The sequence below is a fragment of the Entelurus aequoreus genome, linkage group LG06, assembly GCF_033978785.1.
Source record: "Entelurus aequoreus isolate RoL-2023_Sb linkage group LG06, RoL_Eaeq_v1.1, whole genome shotgun sequence".
Taxonomy (NCBI): Eukaryota; Metazoa; Chordata; class Actinopteri; order Syngnathiformes; family Syngnathidae; genus Entelurus; species Entelurus aequoreus.
In genome coordinates, this window is record NC_084736.1 from 38334045 (window position 1) to 38354617 (window position 20573).

At 41.0% G+C, this 20573-nt stretch overlaps 2 protein-coding genes across 9 annotated transcripts in view; one reads left to right on the forward strand and one right to left on the reverse strand.

Annotated features, from left to right (window-relative positions):
- Positions 1-20573, reverse strand: part of kansl3 (KAT8 regulatory NSL complex subunit 3) — a 61780-nt gene that overhangs the window by 29020 nt on the left and 12187 nt on the right. For all 6 annotated transcript variants that reach the window (XR_009826542.1, XM_062050701.1, XM_062050703.1 and 3 more), the window contains exons 9-13: positions 12701-12772; positions 12530-12604; positions 12275-12432; positions 552-615; positions 273-461 (exon numbers count right to left, since the gene is read on the reverse strand). Coding sequence is in view for 5 of the 6 variants with exons in the window: in XM_062050701.1 (XP_061906685.1) it covers positions 273-461; positions 552-615; positions 12275-12432; positions 12530-12604; positions 12701-12772 (558 nt within the window). In the remaining variant the exon portion in view is untranslated. The remainder of the gene's footprint in view (positions 1-272; positions 462-551; positions 616-12274; positions 12433-12529; positions 12605-12700; positions 12773-20573) is intronic.
- Positions 2416-5591, forward strand: LOC133652209 (E3 SUMO-protein ligase ZBED1-like). 3 transcript variants are annotated; one of them, XM_062050707.1, is made up of 4 exons: positions 2416-3671; positions 3931-4065; positions 4241-4546; positions 4632-5591. In XM_062050707.1, the coding sequence occupies exons 1-4, from the start codon at positions 2559-2561 to the stop codon at positions 4752-4754; spliced, it is 1677 nt and encodes a 558-aa protein (XP_061906691.1). In that variant the 5' UTR covers positions 2416-2558; the 3' UTR covers positions 4755-5591. The 3 variants fall into 3 exon arrangements, with proteins under 3 accessions (XP_061906691.1, XP_061906690.1, XP_061906692.1); XM_062050708.1 differs by having other exon boundaries at positions 2486-2631; positions 2716-3671; positions 4241-5588; XM_062050706.1 differs by having other exon boundaries at positions 2417-3671; positions 4241-5590.

A 20573-nucleotide genomic window follows, 5' to 3' on the forward strand; every position in this document is an offset into this window, starting at 1 on the left:
TCCGTGTGTGTGTGCGGCCGAACATGCTCCTGTTCTCGTAAAACTAGCAATGTCATGACGTGACGACGCGCTATCATGCCCGTAAAAAAAAAGGGGGGCTGGGGGCCGGTACTTTTTAGAGGCGGTATAGTACCGAATATGATTCATTAGTATTGCGGTACTATACTAGTACCGGTATAACGTACAACCCTATTAGACACAGATTCTGTGTTATTGTAGTATATATTACCAATGTTTTGATGAAAACTGTCGCAAAGTGCTAACTGGCTGACCTCTGACCCCGACGGAGAGATGGCGACTCTCAGGGCGGGCGAGGAAGGTCGTCCTCTCTCCATGTCAAAGGGGATTTCTCGTCGGGGCCTCCTCTTCTTCTCTGTGTCCAGGTCTCTGGTCTCCCCTGAGCCGTGGCTGTGGCTCTCAGCTCTTGCGAGGACGCCTGACAAGAAGTCTGCAATCTCATCCTGTGATGCAACAACAACAAAAACATTTGCTATTTCAATAACCCTGTAGAACAATACAAATAGGGGAAAATACAATTTTCCAGGACCAACCTGAATGCAGCGGTCAACCATCGTTTGCGTCAGTCCTTCCAATTTCATTTTAGCAGAATTGATTCTGTGGAGAGGATATCTATTATTATCACCACTCGGGCTGGGAATCTCAGGCTATCTCACGATGTGGTATGCGATACATTACTCGCAATAACGATATTTCGTAATGGCGATAATGCAATAGCGGTGTGATAAACTTAAATACATGTTATAGTTTATCATTTGCAGCCTAATTGAACCAGTTAGTACAAACAGCAAATAGTGCAGAACACTTTTAGTGCAATAAAACTGTAAACAGTCACTCGCGGGAAGAACAGTTTTGTGTGTTTTTAAAGAGAACTACAAAAGCAGACCTCAGCCAAGTCCTCCTTACCAATAGTACAAAAGTACTGAAACCAAATGGTGATCCAGCTCACTCCCGCAATCAATTCATTTGTTCCTTTTCCATTTTTGACATTTACTGAAAGTTTGATATACAAACCCCGTTTCCATATGAGTTGGGAAATTGTGTTAGATGTAAATATAAACGTAATACAATGATTTGCAAATCATTTTCAACCCATATTCCGTTGAATATGCTACAAAGACAACATATTTGATGTTCAAACTGATAAACTTTTTTTTTTTTTGCAAATAATCATTAACTTTAGAATTTGATGCCAGCAACACGTGACAAAGAAGTTGGGAAAGGTGGCAATGAATACTGATAAAGCTGAGGAATGCTCATCAAACACTTATTTGGAACTTCCGGATTGTTATAGGCGCAAAGTTAAAAAGCCAGCATCTGTGATGGTATGGGGGTGTATTAGTGCCCAAGACATGGGTAACTTACACATCTGTGAAGGCGCCATTAATGCTGAAAGGTACATACAGGTTTTGGAGCAACATATGTTGCCATCCAAGCAACGTTACCATGGACGCCCCTGCTTATTTCAGCAAGACAATGCCAAGCCATGTGTTACATCAACGTGGCTTCATAGTAAAAGAGTGCGGGTACTAGACTGGACTGCCTGTAGTCCAGACCTGTCTCCCATTGAAAATGTGTGGCGCATCTCTGTAGGTCGTCCTCAGACGAGCCTTCCATTGTTGCTTCCAGTCATCCCGATTCTCCATACATTTGGCCAGTTCCTTGGTACTCTGAGCTCCTGCATCCTTCTTGAGTATGTCCACGTATGTTAGTGTGGGACGTCCTCTTGACCGATGCCCATGTGTTGGTTCCCACAGCACCAATTTGCTGGCTGGCAGCTCCTGATGCCTTTGGCAGTGTCCTGCTAGTCTCATTCTCCTTACAGCAATCTTCTCGCTCACCCTTGGTATTCCCTTGTAGAGGATTCTGTTGGTTACGTGCGCATTATGAAGCCTAAAATACCACAACGGAGACCCCCGGACTGTTGAACAACTTAAGCTGTACATCAAGCAAGAATGGGAAAGAATTCCACCTGAGAAGCTTACAAAATGTGTCTCCTCAGTTCCCAAACGTTTACTGAGTGTTGTTAAAAGGAAAGGCCATGTAACACAGTGGTGAACATGCCCGTTCCCAACTACTTTGGCACGTGTTGCAGCCATGAAATTCTAAGTTAATTATTATTTGCAACAAAAAAAAAAAGTTTATGAGTTTGAACATTAAATATCTTGTCTTTGTAGTGCATTCAATTGAATATGGGTTGAGAAGGATTTGCAAATCATTGTATTCCGTTTATATTTACATCCAACACAATTTCCCAACTCATGGAAATAGGGATGTTAACAATTAATCGATTTTCGATTAATTGCCGTTAAGAAATTACCCGATTAAAATTAACGATTTCAATTAATTGACAATTCCGTTCTGTCACGGTCGGTGCGGTGGTTTTCTGTGTGAAGGTAATGCTGAGTTTATACCTCGCTAGTCCACACGAGGGAGTTGTTGCTTATTGTACTTTTTCCAAGCAGCAACACCATCACGTGACCAGCCCTACATGTCCGCTGTACACATGAGAGTCCACATGCGAGAGAAGAAAAACAAACATGAAGCGACGCAAGAGAAGTGCTGTGTGGGAACATTTCACCCTAAAAGAGGACGATGCAACGTGCAAAATATGTAAGGCTGTTTTGAAGTACAACAATTCAACCAGTTCGTTAAATTACCACCTAAAAAGTTTACATGCCGCTGTGCTTGGAGGAGAGAGTGGAGGCGGAGCACGGCCAGGCCAGCCCTCCGTCGCCGAAGCGTTTTCCAAAAGAAAAGCGGTGTGTGATGACGCACGGGCAGAGGGCATCACCCAGAGGATTTGCAACATGGTTGAAAAGGATATGCTGCCTATAAGCATTGTGGATGGCAAGGGGTTTCGTGAGTTGATGAACTATTGTGAGCCAGACTACCAAATCCCTTCTCGAGAAACAATAACAACCCGCATAGAGGCTCGCTACAAAAGAAAGAAAGCCGAGCTGAAAGCACGACTGGCCAACACGCATGTAGCAATAACCACTGACTGTTGGACGTCAAATACAACAGAGAGCTATATCACCGTCACTTGCCACTACATGGAGGACTGGCTGATGAGGTCGGCAGTCCTAGCCACAGAGAGTATGCCGATGAGCCATACGGCTGATAATTTAGCAGAACGGCTGAATGAAATTGTGCATGCATGGGGGCTGACCGGGCGAGTGATAGCCTGTGTTCACGACAACGCGAGTAACATCGTCTTAGCAAACAGCCAACCTCGAGTCGACTGGGCCTCTGTTCCATGCTACACCCATACCCTACAACTGGCCATCAACGATGGTTTCGCTGGGACCCTGCACCAAGTCATCGCAGCTGCAGGAAGATTGGTCAAACACTTTAAGCACAGCACTAAAGCCACCAAAGCGCTGGAAACCAAGCAAGGCCAAATGGGCTTGGAACGCCACCAGCTCATTCAATCCTGCAAAACGAGGTGGAATTCAGTCTGTGACATGTTTGCGAGACTGGTGGAGCAGCGGTGGGCGGTGTGCGCCGTACTATCAGACCGCACGTTCACCAAGCTGTCTGATGCTCGGACACTTGAGATCAGAGACGACCACTGGAAAATCATGGAGGAAATGGGCCCTGTTCTAGTCGCTCTGAAGACAGCAACTACCGTGATGTCTACAGAGACTGAGGTAGAGTATTACTTTACCCCCCCCCCCCTTGCACGATTTTGTCATTTGAATTTGAATGCTACTTTATGCATATCACTGTTCTCTGTGTAATATATTTCCAATGTCATATATTATGAGTAAAAAAAAAGAGGGGGAAAGAAAACGTAAGCTTTCTTTTAGTTGACCTTGTACCTATTTACCTAACCTGTGAATCTGTACTGTTATGAAACTTTTCTATACAAAGGAACTAAACTCAACTAATATATATTTTTTTCTTCAGGTGTCCATATCCAACACGTATCCCATCAGCTTCGGTTTAATCGACGTGCACCTCAAGAAGAGAGTCGAGGGAGACTCAGGCAAAGTGGCAGAATTCAAATCTAAAGTGGCTGCTTCACTGAGCAGACGGATGAAGGTAACAGCTAATGTCTATTATTAATATTATTATTGCAGCATCTAATAAATAACCTATACAAAACATACATAGCATTGTACAAAATATGCATTGCCCATGTAAGGTTAGGTGGCACTGCTTGCTTATTATATTAATAATTGAAGTTATATTATTTATTTGTTTTTATTTGACACAGATTGCATCTGATGACTTCCTAACATCAACCCCAATGATAGCAACGATGGTGGACCCTCGGCACAAGCACCTGTCATTTCTCAGCCCAGCCAGGAGGATTTCAGCAAATGCCAAACTGCTTGAACTGGCTCAAGCAGAAGATGTGAGCTCCACATCCACAACAGCAGATGGAGCAAGCTCTGCCTCTGCCAGTACCACTGGAGAGGAGGAGGAGGGGGCTCAGCCAGACGTGCCTGTCCAGGAAGCTGCACCACAGAGACACACATCTGCTATGGTTCAACTCCTGGGTGCCTACTACACCAACCAGGTCACTAATGATGTGGAGAGAGAGCTGGACAGTTTTCTGAAGGATGCTGTGCCAAACCTTGATTCTGATCCCAATCATCCCACAGATTGGTGGGGAAAAAATGAAGCAAGGTATCCGAGGTTGGCAAAAGTGGCAAAACGATACATGTGTATCCCTGCTACATCAGTGCCTTCTGAACGCGTGTTCTCAGCATGTGGCCTTACTGTAACCAAGCTGCGCTCACGGCTCACACCTGAGCATGTAGACATGCTCATATACTTGAATAAAAATGAATAAGCAATTGTACCCATGGGCCATGTTACATGTATGAGGCAGAGAGCCTTCTCTAAAATGTGACTTTTCCCTTTGTTAAAATTTCAATTGTCCACCTGCCTGATGATCTAAATATTAAGTTGATTGTTGTAGCCAGGGTTGGCTAAACTTGGCTTGCTTAATATTTTACTATCACGATCACCATTGTCTTTCAGGAATGTTTACTTGAAGTTGTTGTCAGCCTGTTTCAAGCTGACTGATTATTACATTAATGTTTACACTAATAGTTTGTGAGAGACAAACTAAGATGGGCATAGTGCATGCACTTTATTTTATTTTATGCAGTGACATGTTTTTCATTCAGTTCTTCTGTCAGCCTCACTTGAGCCCAAATGTTAAGTTGAATCAATGACTGTTCTTCTGCAGCAGGCTTAGGTTTACTTATTTTGCTGTTACTTACAATTTCAGGGATGTCTGCCTTATATTTTTTCAAGTTGACTGTCATATAGGCACTTTTCCCAGTTCAAGAGGGATTCAATTAATGTTGCAGCTTGCAGGCTGCTAGCCTTCTAATAGTTTGTGAGACAGACTAAGATGTGCATTGTGCATGTTGTGCACTTGATGTTACTTTATTTTTCTTGTCTTTACAGTAGTGAGTGAGTGACATGTTTTTTCACTTCAGTTCTTGTCAGCCTCACCTGAGTCCAAAGGTGAAGTTCTGCAGCAGACTGCAACAGCCAACAGGCTTACTTATTTGCTGCCTGCTGTTACAATTTTCAGGGATGTCTTCCTTGTATTTTTTCAAGTTGACAGATAGGCATTAGGCACCTTTCCCAGTTCAAGAGGGATTATATAAAATAAAGCTAGCTATTATGGCTGCTGCCACTACCAAGTCTTGCATGTGTGACAAGACTAAAGTGCACTTTATATTATATTCCTCATGTTACAAAGATGACTTACTTTTGTATCAAATAAACATTTGATTAGGGAATACAATGTCCTTTGTATTTTATACCAGCAAAATTTTGATTTTGATTTTGTACCTTATTGAGGGGAAATCTCAGATGGGGGGAAAACGCCGCTTTATCAACTAATCGATGATCGATCGATAAGGTTATCAACTATCAATTAATGAAATAATCGATAATTTGCATCCCTACATGGAAACGGGGTTTGTAAATGTACCCACAACGTTTTGTGCTATCTGTAGCAGAAAGAAACAGAGTGAAGCCTCTTGTCAGTCATCTGCTATCTTTGTCTCTGTGGGTGGAGGCGGGGATGCTAGCATACGCATGCAGAAGTTAAAGCTTGTTTTGTAATGTAGTAGCCCCAAAAAATTAATAACCATTTTGGACATTTCCTCAACTTTCCCATAACTTTTTGCGCCATCTATAGCAGAATAAAAGAAATGGAGTGAAATATCTTGTCAATCTCTACCATCTTTGATTTAGCAGTCCGCTAGCATAAACACACAGAGGTTGAAGCACGCAACGTAAACGTAAATAATGTATTCGAATGATCCGGAATCTAATGAGTTGTTTCTTATTTCATAACGTAAATTTACTGAAAGTTTTATGAAAACCTACTGATAACTTGAGTTATTTTTAAATAAAAAAACAATTTCCGGACTATAAGCTGCTACTTTTTTCCCACGCATTAAAAAAGCTAATAATTTTAAAAGCACGCCAATAAATGTATCTTCAGCACCTCAGACCAATGAAACTGATGAACAGTTCACGGCGGAGTGGGCGGACAAATGAGATTGTTCACATTAAATCAAACCCGCTCACATAATCTTTCAGTCGCCCATTTAGCGCGTTATGTGCTCACCCTCATCATGTAGCAAAAACAACAAAATTCACACGACCCAGCCCTGAAGACGAGAACGATCCATCCTTCCATTGAAAATAGAAACAGCCTGTGCACAGAACAAAAATCCACCAGCGAAAGGCCGGACCGTCGCGGTCTAAAAACCCTGAAGTCATCTTCTTTATCTTTATATATATCATGTCATCATGGCGCCGATGAAGGCTGCCTCGGTGCTCTCGTGCATTTTGTTTTGTTTGTTTTTGTGCGTAAATTGTGTGTCCGGGTGCTCTTACACCCGCGAAGAGCTACTGAACATCAGATCCATCATCCCTATGGACTTATTACCGGTCATCTTAACGTCAGCTGCGGATTTGGTCCATTCTGTGATCAAAAGAGGGAAACCGCACCGAAGAGGGAAGCGTGCGGGCGCTCTTGTCCGTCTTCGCGGAGGGGGATTACGCACGCCTCTACCTGGCATCTTTCTCTCCAACGTCCGCTCACTTGCCAACAAGATGGACGAGCTAGCGTTGCTGATGAGAAGGAACAAGGACTTTTCCTCATCTTGTGTGTTGTGCTTCACGGAGACATGGCTGAGCGCAAGTGTCCCGGACAGCACGGTGCAACTGGAGGGCTTTCATCTTCTCCGCGCAGACAGACGCGTCGCTCTCTGACAAAAAAAGAGGCGGTGGAGTCTGCTTCTTTGTCAACAACTGCTGGTGTACAGATGTGACAGTGATTTCAAAACACTGCTCTCCTTCTCTGGAATATATCTTCATCCACTGTAAGCCCTTTTACTCACCGCGTGAGATCATTTCATTCATTCTGGTGGCTGTTTACATCCCGCCCGGCGCGGACGTGCGTGACGCTCAGCGCACGCTTGCAGGACAGATTTTACATGTGGAACGGTCTTTTCCTGACTCTCTTGTTATTGTGCTTGGTGACTTTAACAAGGGAAATTTGAGCCAGGAATTACCAAAGTATAGACAGTTTATTAAATGCCCGACCAGAGAGGAGAACACTTTGGATCACTGCTACACTACATTGAGCAAGGCTTTTCATGCAGTACCGCGCGCTGCTCTTGGACTATCAGATCACGTGATGGTGCACTTAATCCCTTCATACAGAAAGAGACTGAAACTGGCTAAACCTGTTATGAGGACCATTAAGTGTTTCACCGCCGAGTCTGTGGACGAGTTGCGTGCTTGTTGGGAGACGACAGACTGGGAGGCAATTGGAGCGGCCACGGACAATCTGGACGAGTATACGGACACTGTGACCTCATACATACAGTTCAATCATTCCAACGCGCACCAGGGTTTGTTATAACAACGACAAGCCCTGGTTCACACCCAAGCTCCGACAGCTGCGCAAGAAGAAGGACGCTGCGTGGAGAAGCGGGGACCGGAGTACATACAGAGAAGCGAAGTACCACTTCAACAGGGAAGTGGAGAAAGCTAAATCTGTGTACTCAAACCGTCTACAGGAACAGTTCCGCTCCAATGATTCTGCGGCCGTTTGGAGAGGTCTAAGGGCCCTTACGAACTATAAGCCCAAAACCCCCCAGGCCCTGAATGATCGGACTCTCGCTCAGGGCCTCAACACACATTACTGTCGTCATGAACGGCCTTCAGCTCATCAAAGCCCTGCTCTCCCCACCATCACCCTCCCCACCAATGCCAGCACTTCATTAAAGGAGTTAAAGGACTCAAAGGACTCCAAGGACATCATAGGACTGTAAAGGCCCTCTCCATCCGCGGAGAGGATGTACACCGGCAGTTCTTGAAGCTGAATACGCGGAAGGCCCCCGGGCCGGATGGTGTCTTCCCCTCCACTCTCAGACACTGTGCGGATCAGCTGGCTCCTGTCTTCACTGACATTTTTAACACCTCTCTGGAGCTATGCCGCGTGCCGTCCTGCTTTAAGACCTCCACCATTGTCCCTGTCCCCAAGAAAGCACGGATCACAGGACTAAATGACTGCAGGCCAGTCGCGCTGACGTCTGTGGTCATGAAGTCCTTTGAACGCTTGGTCCTGCCCCACCTCAAGGACATCACCGCCCCCCTCCTGGACCCACTGCAGTTCGCCTATAGAGCCAACAGGTCTGTGGATGATGCAGTGAACCTGGCCCTCCACTTCATCCTGGAGCATCTGGACTCCCCAGGAACCTACACTAGGATCCTGTTTGTGGACTTCAGCTCTGCCTTCAACACCATCCTCCCTGGACTGCTACGAGACAAGCTCTACCAGCTCAGCGTGCCTGACTCCCTCTGCAGTTGGATCAATGGCTTCCTGACAGACCGAAGACAGCACGTGCGGCTGGGGAAGATTGTCTCGGACAGTCGAACCACGAACACTGGTACTCCTCAGGGCTGTGTACTCTCCCCCTGGCTCTTCTCCCTGTATACAAACTGCTGCACCTCCAGTCACCAATCCGTAAAACTGCTCAAGTTTACAGATGACACCACCCTCATCGGGCTCATCTCGAATGGCGATGAGTCCGCCTACAGGAGAGAGGTGGACCGGCTGACGTCCTGGTGCAGCCTCAACAACCTGGAGCTGAACGCCCAGAAAACAGTGGAGATGATCATGGACTTCAGGAAAGTCACATCCCCACCATCCCCCCTCACCCTGATTGACTCTTCCACCCCCGTCCCCATTGTGGACTCATTCCGTTTCTTGGGCACCATCATCAACCAAGACCTCAAGTGGGAGCCGACCATCAGCTCCCTCATCAAGAAGGCGCAGCAGAGGATGTACTTCCTGCGGCAGCTGAGGAAACTTAAGGGGCCGACCGAGATGCTGGTGCAGTTTTACTCAGCCATCATAAAGTCCATCCTGACCTCCTCCATCACCGTGTGGTTCCCCGGCGCCACAGTCCAGGATAAGCATAGACTGCAGCGCATCGTACATGCTGCTGAGAAGGTGATTGGCTGCAAGCTCCCATCCCTCCAGGACTTGTTCTCCTCCAGGACCAGGAGGCGTGTGGGTCGGATCACAGCTGACTCTTCTGACCCTGGACACAAACTATTCTCCCCTCTCCCCTCAGGCAGGGGACTACGGTCAATCCAGACCCACACCTCCCGCCACCTGAACAGTTTTTTCCCCTCGGCCATCAGGCAAATGAACAATAACTCCTAACAGTAGCTCCTTGAATTCCTTGAATTCCTTCTAAGTCTATAACATGATCTGATAGCTCAGTTACAGCTCTTTTTATGACCAAATATGTGTTATATGTGTTTTATGTTGCACGATTGCACCAAGAAAAATTCCTAGTTTGTGAACCCGTTCTCAAACAATGGCAATAAAACTATTCTGATTCTGATTCTTTGACGCGGAGGACAAAGGCTGCTCCGGTAGGCTACTGTATGTCATGTTGCTAGCACTGTCTTTTGCTACATTTATGAATTAACAGAAGCACCTGTGTAAATATTTTATGTTTCAATGTGAACACCTGTGGCTTAAAGTCTTGTACGGCCAGTGTATGTACAAAATAAAGCCCGAAAATTAGGTAAGCGCAGCTTTTACTTTTACGGGGGATGGCGTGCCGCAGTTGGGAGAGTGGCCGTGCCAGCAACCTGAGGGTTCCTGGTTCGATCCCCAGCTTCTACCAACCAAGTCACATCCGTTGTGTCCTTGAGCAAGACACTTGCTCCTGATGTGTCGTGGTTAGGGCTCTGCATGGCAGCTCCCGCCATCAGTGTGTGAATGTGTGTGTGAATGGGTGAATGTGGAAATAGTTAAGGTACTTTGAGTACCTTAAAGGTAGAAAAGCGCTATACAAGTATAAACCATTTACCATTTTACTTGGGTGCGCTCTATAGTCTGGAAATTACAGTAACTAACTATGCTAACACGTTTATGAGTGTCTGTGTTAGTATTATTACCTTACAACGGCATTCTTTTTCTACTAAGCCGTCCCATGTGTGATGTCTGTAGGAGTGTTTTCATGCATATTTGTACATGCCATCGTATTGTAATGAAGCTTTCGTCAGTAGCATTAGCTAATTTGCTAACACGTCTACAGGCGTCTGTGTTTGTATTATTAATTTACAATGGCATTATTTTTGTATTGTTTCAGTCTCACAAATTCCTCAGTAAATTCCCCAATACCTCCTCGTGGAGTTATTGAGTCTGTTTAGCTGGTTGGAGAGCTAGCTTCTGCAGGTAGTGGGTCCATGACTATGACTTCTGTTTTGTTTGATCAACCGTTTTACTGCCGTTCTATTTACACCGTTTAGAAAAATATAGGGTAGGTAAATATTTAGCAATTTTTATGTATCTGCGGCTTATAGTCTAGTGCAGCTAATATATGAAAAAGATTGTTCCCCTAACATTTTGTGGGTGATGCTAATTTACTAATGCACTCCATAGTCCAGAAAATATGGTATGGTACGTTTATATTACGGTAAACTCCAGACAATAAGCTGCTACTTTTTTCCTATGCTTTGCCCTCTGCGGCTAATAAAACTGTGCGGCTAATTTATGGGTTATTTTCGCTAATGGCCATAATGCTTTGTGTTCAATGGTTTTCATTAAACCCAATCAGAGACACTGAAAATATGAATTATTGTTTCTGCTATAGTGCCAACTTTTGGACGAGATCGCTCAATGCAGGTGTTGCAGGTTAAAAATGTACTTCCTGTTTTAATGCCTTGAAACGCAAGTAAAACCGTCCATAGCGTTTCTGCTTGAAGTGATTCTTCATTCATCAGTCCCAGCAACGTTTGTAAGTTTGACAATATAACTAAAACAATTCACACTTAAGAAACCGTCCCATGTGTGACGGTTTAAGAGTGTTTTCATGCATATTTGTACGTGCCATTGTATTGTAATGAAGCTTGCGTCGTTAGCATTGGCTAATGTGCTAACACGTCTACGAGTGTCTGTGTTAGTATTATTAACTTATTAACTAATTATTCTTTTTGTATTGTTTCAGTTTCACAAATTCTTCAGTAGATTCACCAAAACGTCATTGTGGAGTTATTGAGTCTACTTAGCTGATTGGAGAGCTAGTTTTCGCAGCTAGTGGGTCCATGACGATGACGTCGGTTTTGTTTGATCAGCCATTTTACTGCCGTGTTAAAGACACCGTTTGGAAAAAATTAGGGTATGTAAATAAACATTTACAAAATATTTGTAAATAAATCCTTTTACGACGTATATATCTGCGGCTTATAGTCCCATGCGGCTAATATATGGAAACACATTTTTTTATTTAGAAATTTAGTGGCTGCGGCTTATATATCGGTGTGCTCTATGCTCCAGAATATACGGTAGTTAGAACTAATGTGACAATATTTGATTGGTCTCATGTTTATGTTGCTTTCTGTGTGGACAGAAGTGCATGTCAATGCCGCACAGACTGTCTTTTTGTTTAGCACAGATGAGGGCAAATAGAAGATTAAGCCACACTGTTTTTGCTTACTTTAGAATTTCTCCAAGGAAGATAAGAACTATGGGGAAAAAAACACTTTTTATCTTTTTTACATCAACGTCCCGTAGAAGGTTGATGAAGTTAGTAGAAAAAAATACGACATGAGGCAAGATGTCAGCGATAGTAGTTTCTATCTTATGGGTAAACGTCACGATAGTTTGCTGGATATACGGGTCACACTCCAAATCACCACAATGACATAAATGTTTGAGATGTCAGCAGCCATGACTCACCTGATGTTATCATCAGCTCCTCCCACCACCACCATGCTGTTATCTGCCCTCAGTTTCTCTCGGAAATCCTCCATTCCTTCCACGCTGCACTGCAGAGCATTTTGCCCGACCACAAACAACACAGGAGTTTTCATGTCCAGCAGTGGGTCGTCCACATCCTGCCAGACAGTCACACGACGACAACAACAACAAACACTGACTACAAACCACAGACGGAAAAGCATTGAACAATATATGAAGTCTTTGAGGTCGTACCCCTCTTGGACCGTTGACTGTAAGCAGGGGAAAGCCCAGACAAACCACAGCGGTCAGATACTCCATCAGGGACACCTGTTGAGTGATTACCACAGCTGATGATGTTTTGCAAAACATGAATAATAATAATAATAATAATAATAATATTGTCACAAAAATTAGAACCCTTACATGGCAAGCAATGAGCGCTCCTGCGTTCCAACCGACCAAGATGATGGGTTTGTGGGGGAAGTGACTGTGAACCTGCAGGCACGATTCATTTAAAATATCAAATCACAACAAACACTGTTGATCTTTTTTCTGAGACACTATTATTATATAACACTTTTTTCTGCAGGCAAGCTACTTTTCAATTGACCAAGTCGAAGGGATCTACCTCATTCATATATATCATTTATATTTATTTATTTATGAAAGAGAGGTTTTTGTTAAGAAGTTAAAAGTGTTTAATGATAATACAAGCATGTTTCTTTCATGAAGACAAGAATATAAGTTGGTATGATTGTGATGACATGCATTGATTGGAATCAAACAGTAGTGATGATAACGTCCATATTTTCAAATGGAGGAGAAAAAAAGTCCTCCTTTCTGTCCAATACCACATGAAAGTGTCCAGCTTCCATACTCCTTTTTATACACTTTACAAGAAATACAATGGCGGCAAACTCCGTAGCTTGCTAGTTTTCTGAGACTCATTTTGTTAGCTTAGGCAGGATGAAGCAGCGCTTTTATTGTGAAGACAGGAACTGTGCAGTCAGTCTTTAAGCTTTTGACGGGAGGTACGGTTGAAATAAAGTGTTTCTCGCCATCTGTCGGTCATTTTTTCTTAATAATGATGTGGCAGCAGCCGGCGTCATCTCACAAGACCCTCGGGTGCCGTGAATGTCAATCAAGTGACGTCTTTGTGAAGATTGATGATCGCTCATTTTTAGGTCTATTTTTTTAATGCCTGGCTGGCGATGGACTGACACACCCTCCACCATCCACCGCTAGCTCGCCATCCACGTAATCGCCACCCCTGTTCTATAGCAATCACTTTTATGTATTAATATAAAACTCCTGTGCCTCATCCTACCCAAAACCTAATGTCATTGCCCCACATACACAAACTCAGTATGTTTACATGCACTAAAAAACAAATTTACTTTATTTGGTTGGAACTAGCTTTTTAAAAACATTAAAAAAAAACAGTTATTTTTGCATGCATACACTCATCAACGTGATCACCATGAAATACAATGATTGCCCACTCTATGTTCATAAACGCCACAATATTTACATAATAATAATAATACCTGAGATTTATATAGCGCTTTTCTAAGTACCCAAAGTCGCTTTACATGTTAAAAACCCATCATTCATTCACACCTGGTGGTGGTAAGCTATTTTCGTAGCCACGGCTGCCCTGGGGTAGACTGACGGAAGCGTGGCTGCCAATTTGCGCCTACGGCCCCTCCGACCACCACCTATCATTCATTCAACATTCATTCACCGGGGGTGGCACCGGGGGCAAGGGTGAAGTGTCCTGCCCAAGGACACAACGGCATGGTAAGAGGCGGGGAGCGAACCTGCAGCCCTCAGGTTTCTGACACGGGCGCTCTACCCACTACGCCATGCCGCCATGTTTGTCTTTGTTTTTTTAAGCGTTTGAACCAGTGGTGTCATTAGGCCTTTTTAGGGGGCAAAAGACTCCGCCCCCAAAAAAATGTATTGAAGTGTTTTGGTGTTGTTTTATTAAAACAAGTTCAGTATTGTTTAGGCTTTCTTTCTTTTTTACAAAAAGGTGCCAAGGAATTAGGGCTGTGAATCTTTGGGTGTCCCACGATTCGATTCAAAATCGATTCTTGGGGTCACGATTCGATTCAAAATCAATTTTTTTTTTCAATTCAACACGATTCTCGATTCAAAAACGATTTTTTATTTTATTTTAATGAAAACAATACACAACAATACCATAATAATGCAATACAATTTCAAAACCAAACCCGAATCAGCAACATTCAGAATAGCAATAAACAGAGCAATTGAGGACACACAAACATGACACAGAACAATCCAAAAGTAGTGAGACAAAAATGAATATTATCAACAACAGTATCAATATTAGTAACAATTTCAACATAGCAGTGATTAAAAATCCCTCATTGATATTATTATTACAAACATTAATAAATTTGTTTTTATAAATAAATAAATAAAAATGAACAATAGTGTCACAGTGGCTTACACTAGCATCGCATCTAATGAGCTTGACAACACACTGTGTCCAATATTTTCCACAATGATATAATAAGTCATATTTTGGTTCATTTAATAGTTAAAACAAATTTAAATAATGGATCCCATATTCCAATATATGACTCATTATTATCTAAACTAAATGCAGTTTTTTCTACTGATATCATCTTCATAGCTTGTGTGTACCAGTCAGTATGAGTTGGACTATCAACATCTATCCATTTTTTTAATATTACCCTTTTTGTTATTATGCATATTGAAAGAAATGCATTTTTACTCTTTGATGACACGTTACTAAATTGATGGAGATCCCCAAGAATACAAGTTTGCAGTGTCATTGGGATATTTACATTAAGGACTGTGATTGCTTCTTTTGTTGTTTTCAACCATAACTCTTTTATTCTCTGACATTCCCACAATAAATGAACAAGAGTTGCCTCGGCTGCCCAACACTTCATACATAACTTGCTATCTACTACACCAATTTTAAACAGCTGAGAAGATGTAAAATACAATCTATTCAATATCTTAAATTGAGTCAGCTTATCTTTAATGCTTCTAAAGGGCTTATTGGCATTTTTCCAAATATCATTCCATATGTCTCTTTCATCTAAAATGTTTAAGTCCATCATCCATTTCCAAACACATGCATCATTTGCATTTCTAGTGTGGTGTTAATTGTATCTTGATTAAAAAAGGCATCTTCCAGTTCATGGCTATTTAAAGACATACTTTCAGAGGATATGCATTTATTTACAGCGTGCTTTAAAGAGATAAAATTTTAAAAAAAGATTTCTGGGTACATTATATTGATCATTGAACGGTTTAAAATAGTTTTTATTAATAATATGATGAGGTTTAGTAATACCTCTGTCTTCCCATGTTGTCCATTTAACCACATTTTTATTAATTATGATATTAGGATTGTACCAAAGCTGTTGATTTACAGATGTCATTGACTTGATTCCTAGTATTTTCTGACACAGTTTTAGAATGTTAAAGGTGGCTTCTATTGGGCTCTGCCTCAATTCATTAGGTATTTTTTTAATATAATATAAACTCTCCACATCAATGTCCAAATTCATCAACATATTTTTTTCTATGTTGATCCAGTCCTTATCTGCAGAAGAATGAAATAAGTGGCTTGCTTGTTCACAACCGAAGGAGATATAATAATGTAAGAAGTTTGGTAATTGTAGTCCTCTATCTTGTGTACAAGACAACCTTAAGTATGAACACCTGGCCTTCTTTCCACACCATATAAAATGTGATATCATTGTATGTATTTTCTTAAACCAACTTTTATTAATTAGGACAGGCATCATTTTCAGTATATAATTAACTGCTGGCAGTATACTCATTTTTACTATGTTCACCCGACCCCTAAGTGATATTTGGAGACATGACCAGCGTTCCATTTTGGATTCTATCTTATTTTTTAAATGTTTAAGATTTAGATCTCTGCTTGTATAAAAGTTTGGTGTAATGTGTAGTCCTAGATATATGATTTCTGCCTCTTTCCATTTAATTTTGGAGTTCTGAACTTGTGATTTCTTGCAGTGTTTCACATTTGTCCCAATTGACTTTCTACCCTGATAAACAGCCATATTCAGTGATGACATTATTGATACAGTAGAGAGAGGAGTTAACATGTGACAGGTAGAGAATTATGTCATCACAATAAATCGATAGCTTATTATACTGAGAGCCAATTTTTATACCATGAATATTATTTTCACTTCTTATTTTTGCAGCTAAGGGTTCAATAACCAAATTAAATAATAATCCAGATGCAGGACATCCCTGTTTTACTCCTCTTTTTAACGAAAAAGGTTCTGAAATATGATTATTGCTTTTGCCTGATGCCATGGGCTTTGTATAAAGCATCTTAATCCATTGAATACAATTATCTCCAAATCCAAATTTACGTAATGTACAAAACATAAATGACCAGTTTATGCGGTCGAATGCCTTCTCCGCATCAACAGTACATACTGCTGTGGGATAAGGGAGACTTCTAGCATAGTAAATAACATTAAACAATTTCCTTGTATTGTCTGAAGATTGTCGACCTTCCATGAAGCCAGTTTGGTCAGTATGAATTAATTTTCCTATTACATTTGATAATCGTGTGGCTAAGATTTTTGCCAAGATTCAAAACGATTCTCTATTCATTCAATACATAGGATTTCAGCAGGATCTACCCCAGTCTGCTGACATGCAAGCAGAGTAGTATATTTTTGTAAAAAGCTTTTATTATTGTAAAGGACAATGTTTTATCAACTGATTGCAATAATGTCAATTTGTTTTAACTATTAAATGAACCAAAAATATGACTTATTTTATCATTGTGAAAATATTGGACACATTGTGTTGTCAAGCTTATGAGATGCGATGCAAGTGACACTATTGTTCTTTTTATTTTTATTTTTATAAATGTCTAATGATAATGTCAATGAGGGATTTTTAATCACTGCTATGTTGAAATTGTAACTAATATTGATACTTTTGTTGATAATATTCATTTTTGATTCACTACTTTTCGTTTGTTCTGTGTCGTGTTTGTGTCTCCTCCTAATTGCTCTGTTTATTGCAGTTCTGAGTGTTGCTGGGTCGGGTTTGGTTTTGGAATTGGATTGCATTGTTATGGTATTGCTGTATTATTTTGTTGGATTGATTAATTTTAAAAAAATAATAATAATAAAAAATAAAAATAGATTTTTTAAAAATGAGAATCGATTCTGAATCGCACAACGTGAGAATTGCGATTAGAATTGATTTTTTCCCACACCCCTAATATATATATACACAGGTATATATACACATATATATATATATATATATATATATATATATATATATATATATATATATATATATATATATATATATATATATATATATATATACACATATATATATATACACACACACACACATACATATATATATATTGTTCGGCGGCCGATCCAAATATCGGACCGGGACATCCCTAATATATATATATATATATATATATATATATATATATATATATATATATATATATATACATACACACTACCGTTCAAAAGTTTGGGGTCACATTGAAATGTCCTTATTTTTGAAGGAAAAGCACTGTACTTTTCAATGAAGATAACTTTAAACTAGTCTTAACTTTAAAGAAATACACTCTATACATTGCTAATGTGGTAAATGACTATTCTAGCTGCAAATGTCTGGTTTTTGGTGCAATATCTACATAGGTGTATAGAGGCCCATTTCCAGCAACTATCACTCCAGTGTTCTAATGGTACAATGTGTTTGCTCATTGGCTCAGAAGGCTAATTGATGATTAGAAAACCCTTGTGCAATCATGTTCACGCATCTGAAAACAGTTTAGCTCGTTACAGAAGCTACAAAACTGACCTTCCTTTGAGCAGATTGAGTTTCTGGAGCATCACATTTGTGGGGTCAATTAAACGCTCAAAATGGCCAGAAAAAGAGAACTTTCATCTGAAACTCGACAATCTATTCTTGTTCTTAGAAATGAAGGCTATTCCACAAAATTGTTTGGGTGACCCCAAACTTTTGAACAGTAGCGTATATATATGTATATGTGTGTGTGTATATATATATATATATATATATATATATATATATATATATATATATATATATATGTGCGGTTTGCGGACACAACCGCGGAGTCCGCGGATAAACCGCGGGTCGGGCGGGTGACATGACAAAAAAAATTGATTTTAAATAGATTCGGGCGGGGGGCGGTTGAACCAATTCGGAAATATATATACATAGTTAAATGTTGTTACCCACATACGAAAAACGAGCAGCACTCTTTGAAACAGTCAATTATTCTGGAGCTGGAGCTGATGGCGCATCACCGAAAAAGAAAATGATTGACTTCACAGAATGGGAGGAGGATACACCTGTGCTTGTTGATGAAGTAGATTATTCCTCTACAAACTTCCATCTCGACGGATCAGCAGAAGAAAATCGACTTTCTTTTTGGGGGAAACAAGGACAATCATTCCCACAACTACAACACCTTGCCAAGAGAATCCTATGCGTTCCAGCAACAATTGAGTGCCGCAAGTTAGCGCTTATTCAGCGCAGCAGGGCGCATTTTAGAGGCCAGGCGCTCTCGCCTGAATCCTGGCACTGTAGTTGCCATTTTATTCCTGCATAGTGCTAACAAAAAACATACGGTTGGATATGTTAAACGAATTAGTCTACGTTACCTAGGCCAGGGGTCGGCAACCCAAAATGTTGAAAGAGCCATATTGGACCAAAAATACAAAAACAAATCTGTCTGGAGCCGCAAAAAATTAAAAGCCATATTACATACAGATAGTGTGTCATGAGATATAAATTGAATTAAGGGAAACTAAATGAGCTCAAATATAGCTACAAATGAGGCATAATGCTGCAATATGTACATATAGCTAGCCTAAATAGCATGTTAGCATCGATTAGCTTGCAGTCATGCAGTGACCAAATATGTCTGATTAGCACTCCACACAAGTCAATAACATCAACAAAACTCACCTTTGTGCATTCATGCACAACGTTAAAAGTTTGGTGGACAGAATGAGACAGAAAAAGTGGCATAAAACACGTCCTAGGAAGTCGGAGAAAGTTATACAAACTACGGTGAGTTCAAGGACCGCCAAAATTAGTAGGACAAAACGGCGCTCGCCAAATACTCAAATCAGTGAAGCGTGTTTAATATAAACAGTGTGCTTTATAACAATTAGGGAGGTTTGCGTCATGTTTGTCATCCTACGGACACCATATGAAAACAAAAACTTTTTTTCATTTTTCATACATTTTTAAAAAAGCTCCTGAGAGCCACTAGGGCGGCGCTAAAGAGCCGCATGCGGCTCTAGAGCCGCGGGTTGCCGACCCCTGACCTAGGCTATACCAAATAAGCCCATGTCTAACCTATATTGAGTTCGGTCAGCTGAATAATTTTGATGGTTACGTGTTGTTTGGGCGCACTACAATGCAAAGGAATTAAGGCAATTGCGTTGTTTATTGTGTTTTTTTTCTATTCGAGATATACTACTGTGTGTTAATTATTTGGCCTCGCTTTCAAGTGAAGCGCATCTCCGATTGGCTACAATGTAAGGCTATTTAGCCTGCTTTGTTTGTCGCAACCGTCTATTTTCATTATAATTCAAGTTTGATGATAAAGTGCAGTCTGATGGGTTTGATTTCCCCCCTTCAGCTATTTGCCTTGGCCAATAAGTTGCAGGTAATTTATTATTATTATTTATTTAATTTATTTTTGTTTAAATAGGGATGACATACATATGTTATTGTATAATTTAAGTTTGTGCGCGTGATTGACAGCCTAAAGCTTATGATGCACATTTTTTATTTATTTCAACTTAAAAACGTATGAGCCTATGCCTATGCCTACAACATAGGCTATGTGTTTATCTTTATTTTCCTGCCTGTCGTTGACAATGGAGATTGTCTGATATTTTGTCATGGCTGCAGATCAATCAATAAAGGTTCATCTTTGTCGCGAAATTGTTCACTGTTTCACTGTGCACCCCGCCCTCGTCCCTATTTGAGCATTATAACGTTAACAAGTTAATATTCATTGAAATAAATTCAGAATTTTTTTTTTACCTAACGAAAATATAGGCCTAGTTAAGTTAAGTTAAGTTAAAGTTAAAGTACCAATGATTGTCACACACACAGTAGATGTGGTGAAATTTGTCCCATCCCCTTGGGGAGCAGTGGGCAGCAGCGGCGCCGCGCCCGGGAATCATTTTGGTGATTTAACCCCCAACTCCAA

Excerpts from the sequence above, each read along its gene's own strand:
- LOC133652209 (XM_062050706.1), top strand. The coding sequence starts at position 2,559 with ATGAAGCGACGCAAGAGAAGTGCTGTGTGGGAACATTTCACCCTAAAA. Across the intron at positions 3,672-3,930 it reads TGATGTCTACAGAGACTGAG|GTGTCCATATCCAACACGTA; the intron begins GTAGAGTATTAC and ends TTTTTTCTTCAG. Across the intron at positions 4,066-4,240 it reads CACTGAGCAGACGGATGAAG|ATTGCATCTGATGACTTCCT; the intron begins GTAACAGCTAAT and ends TATTTGACACAG.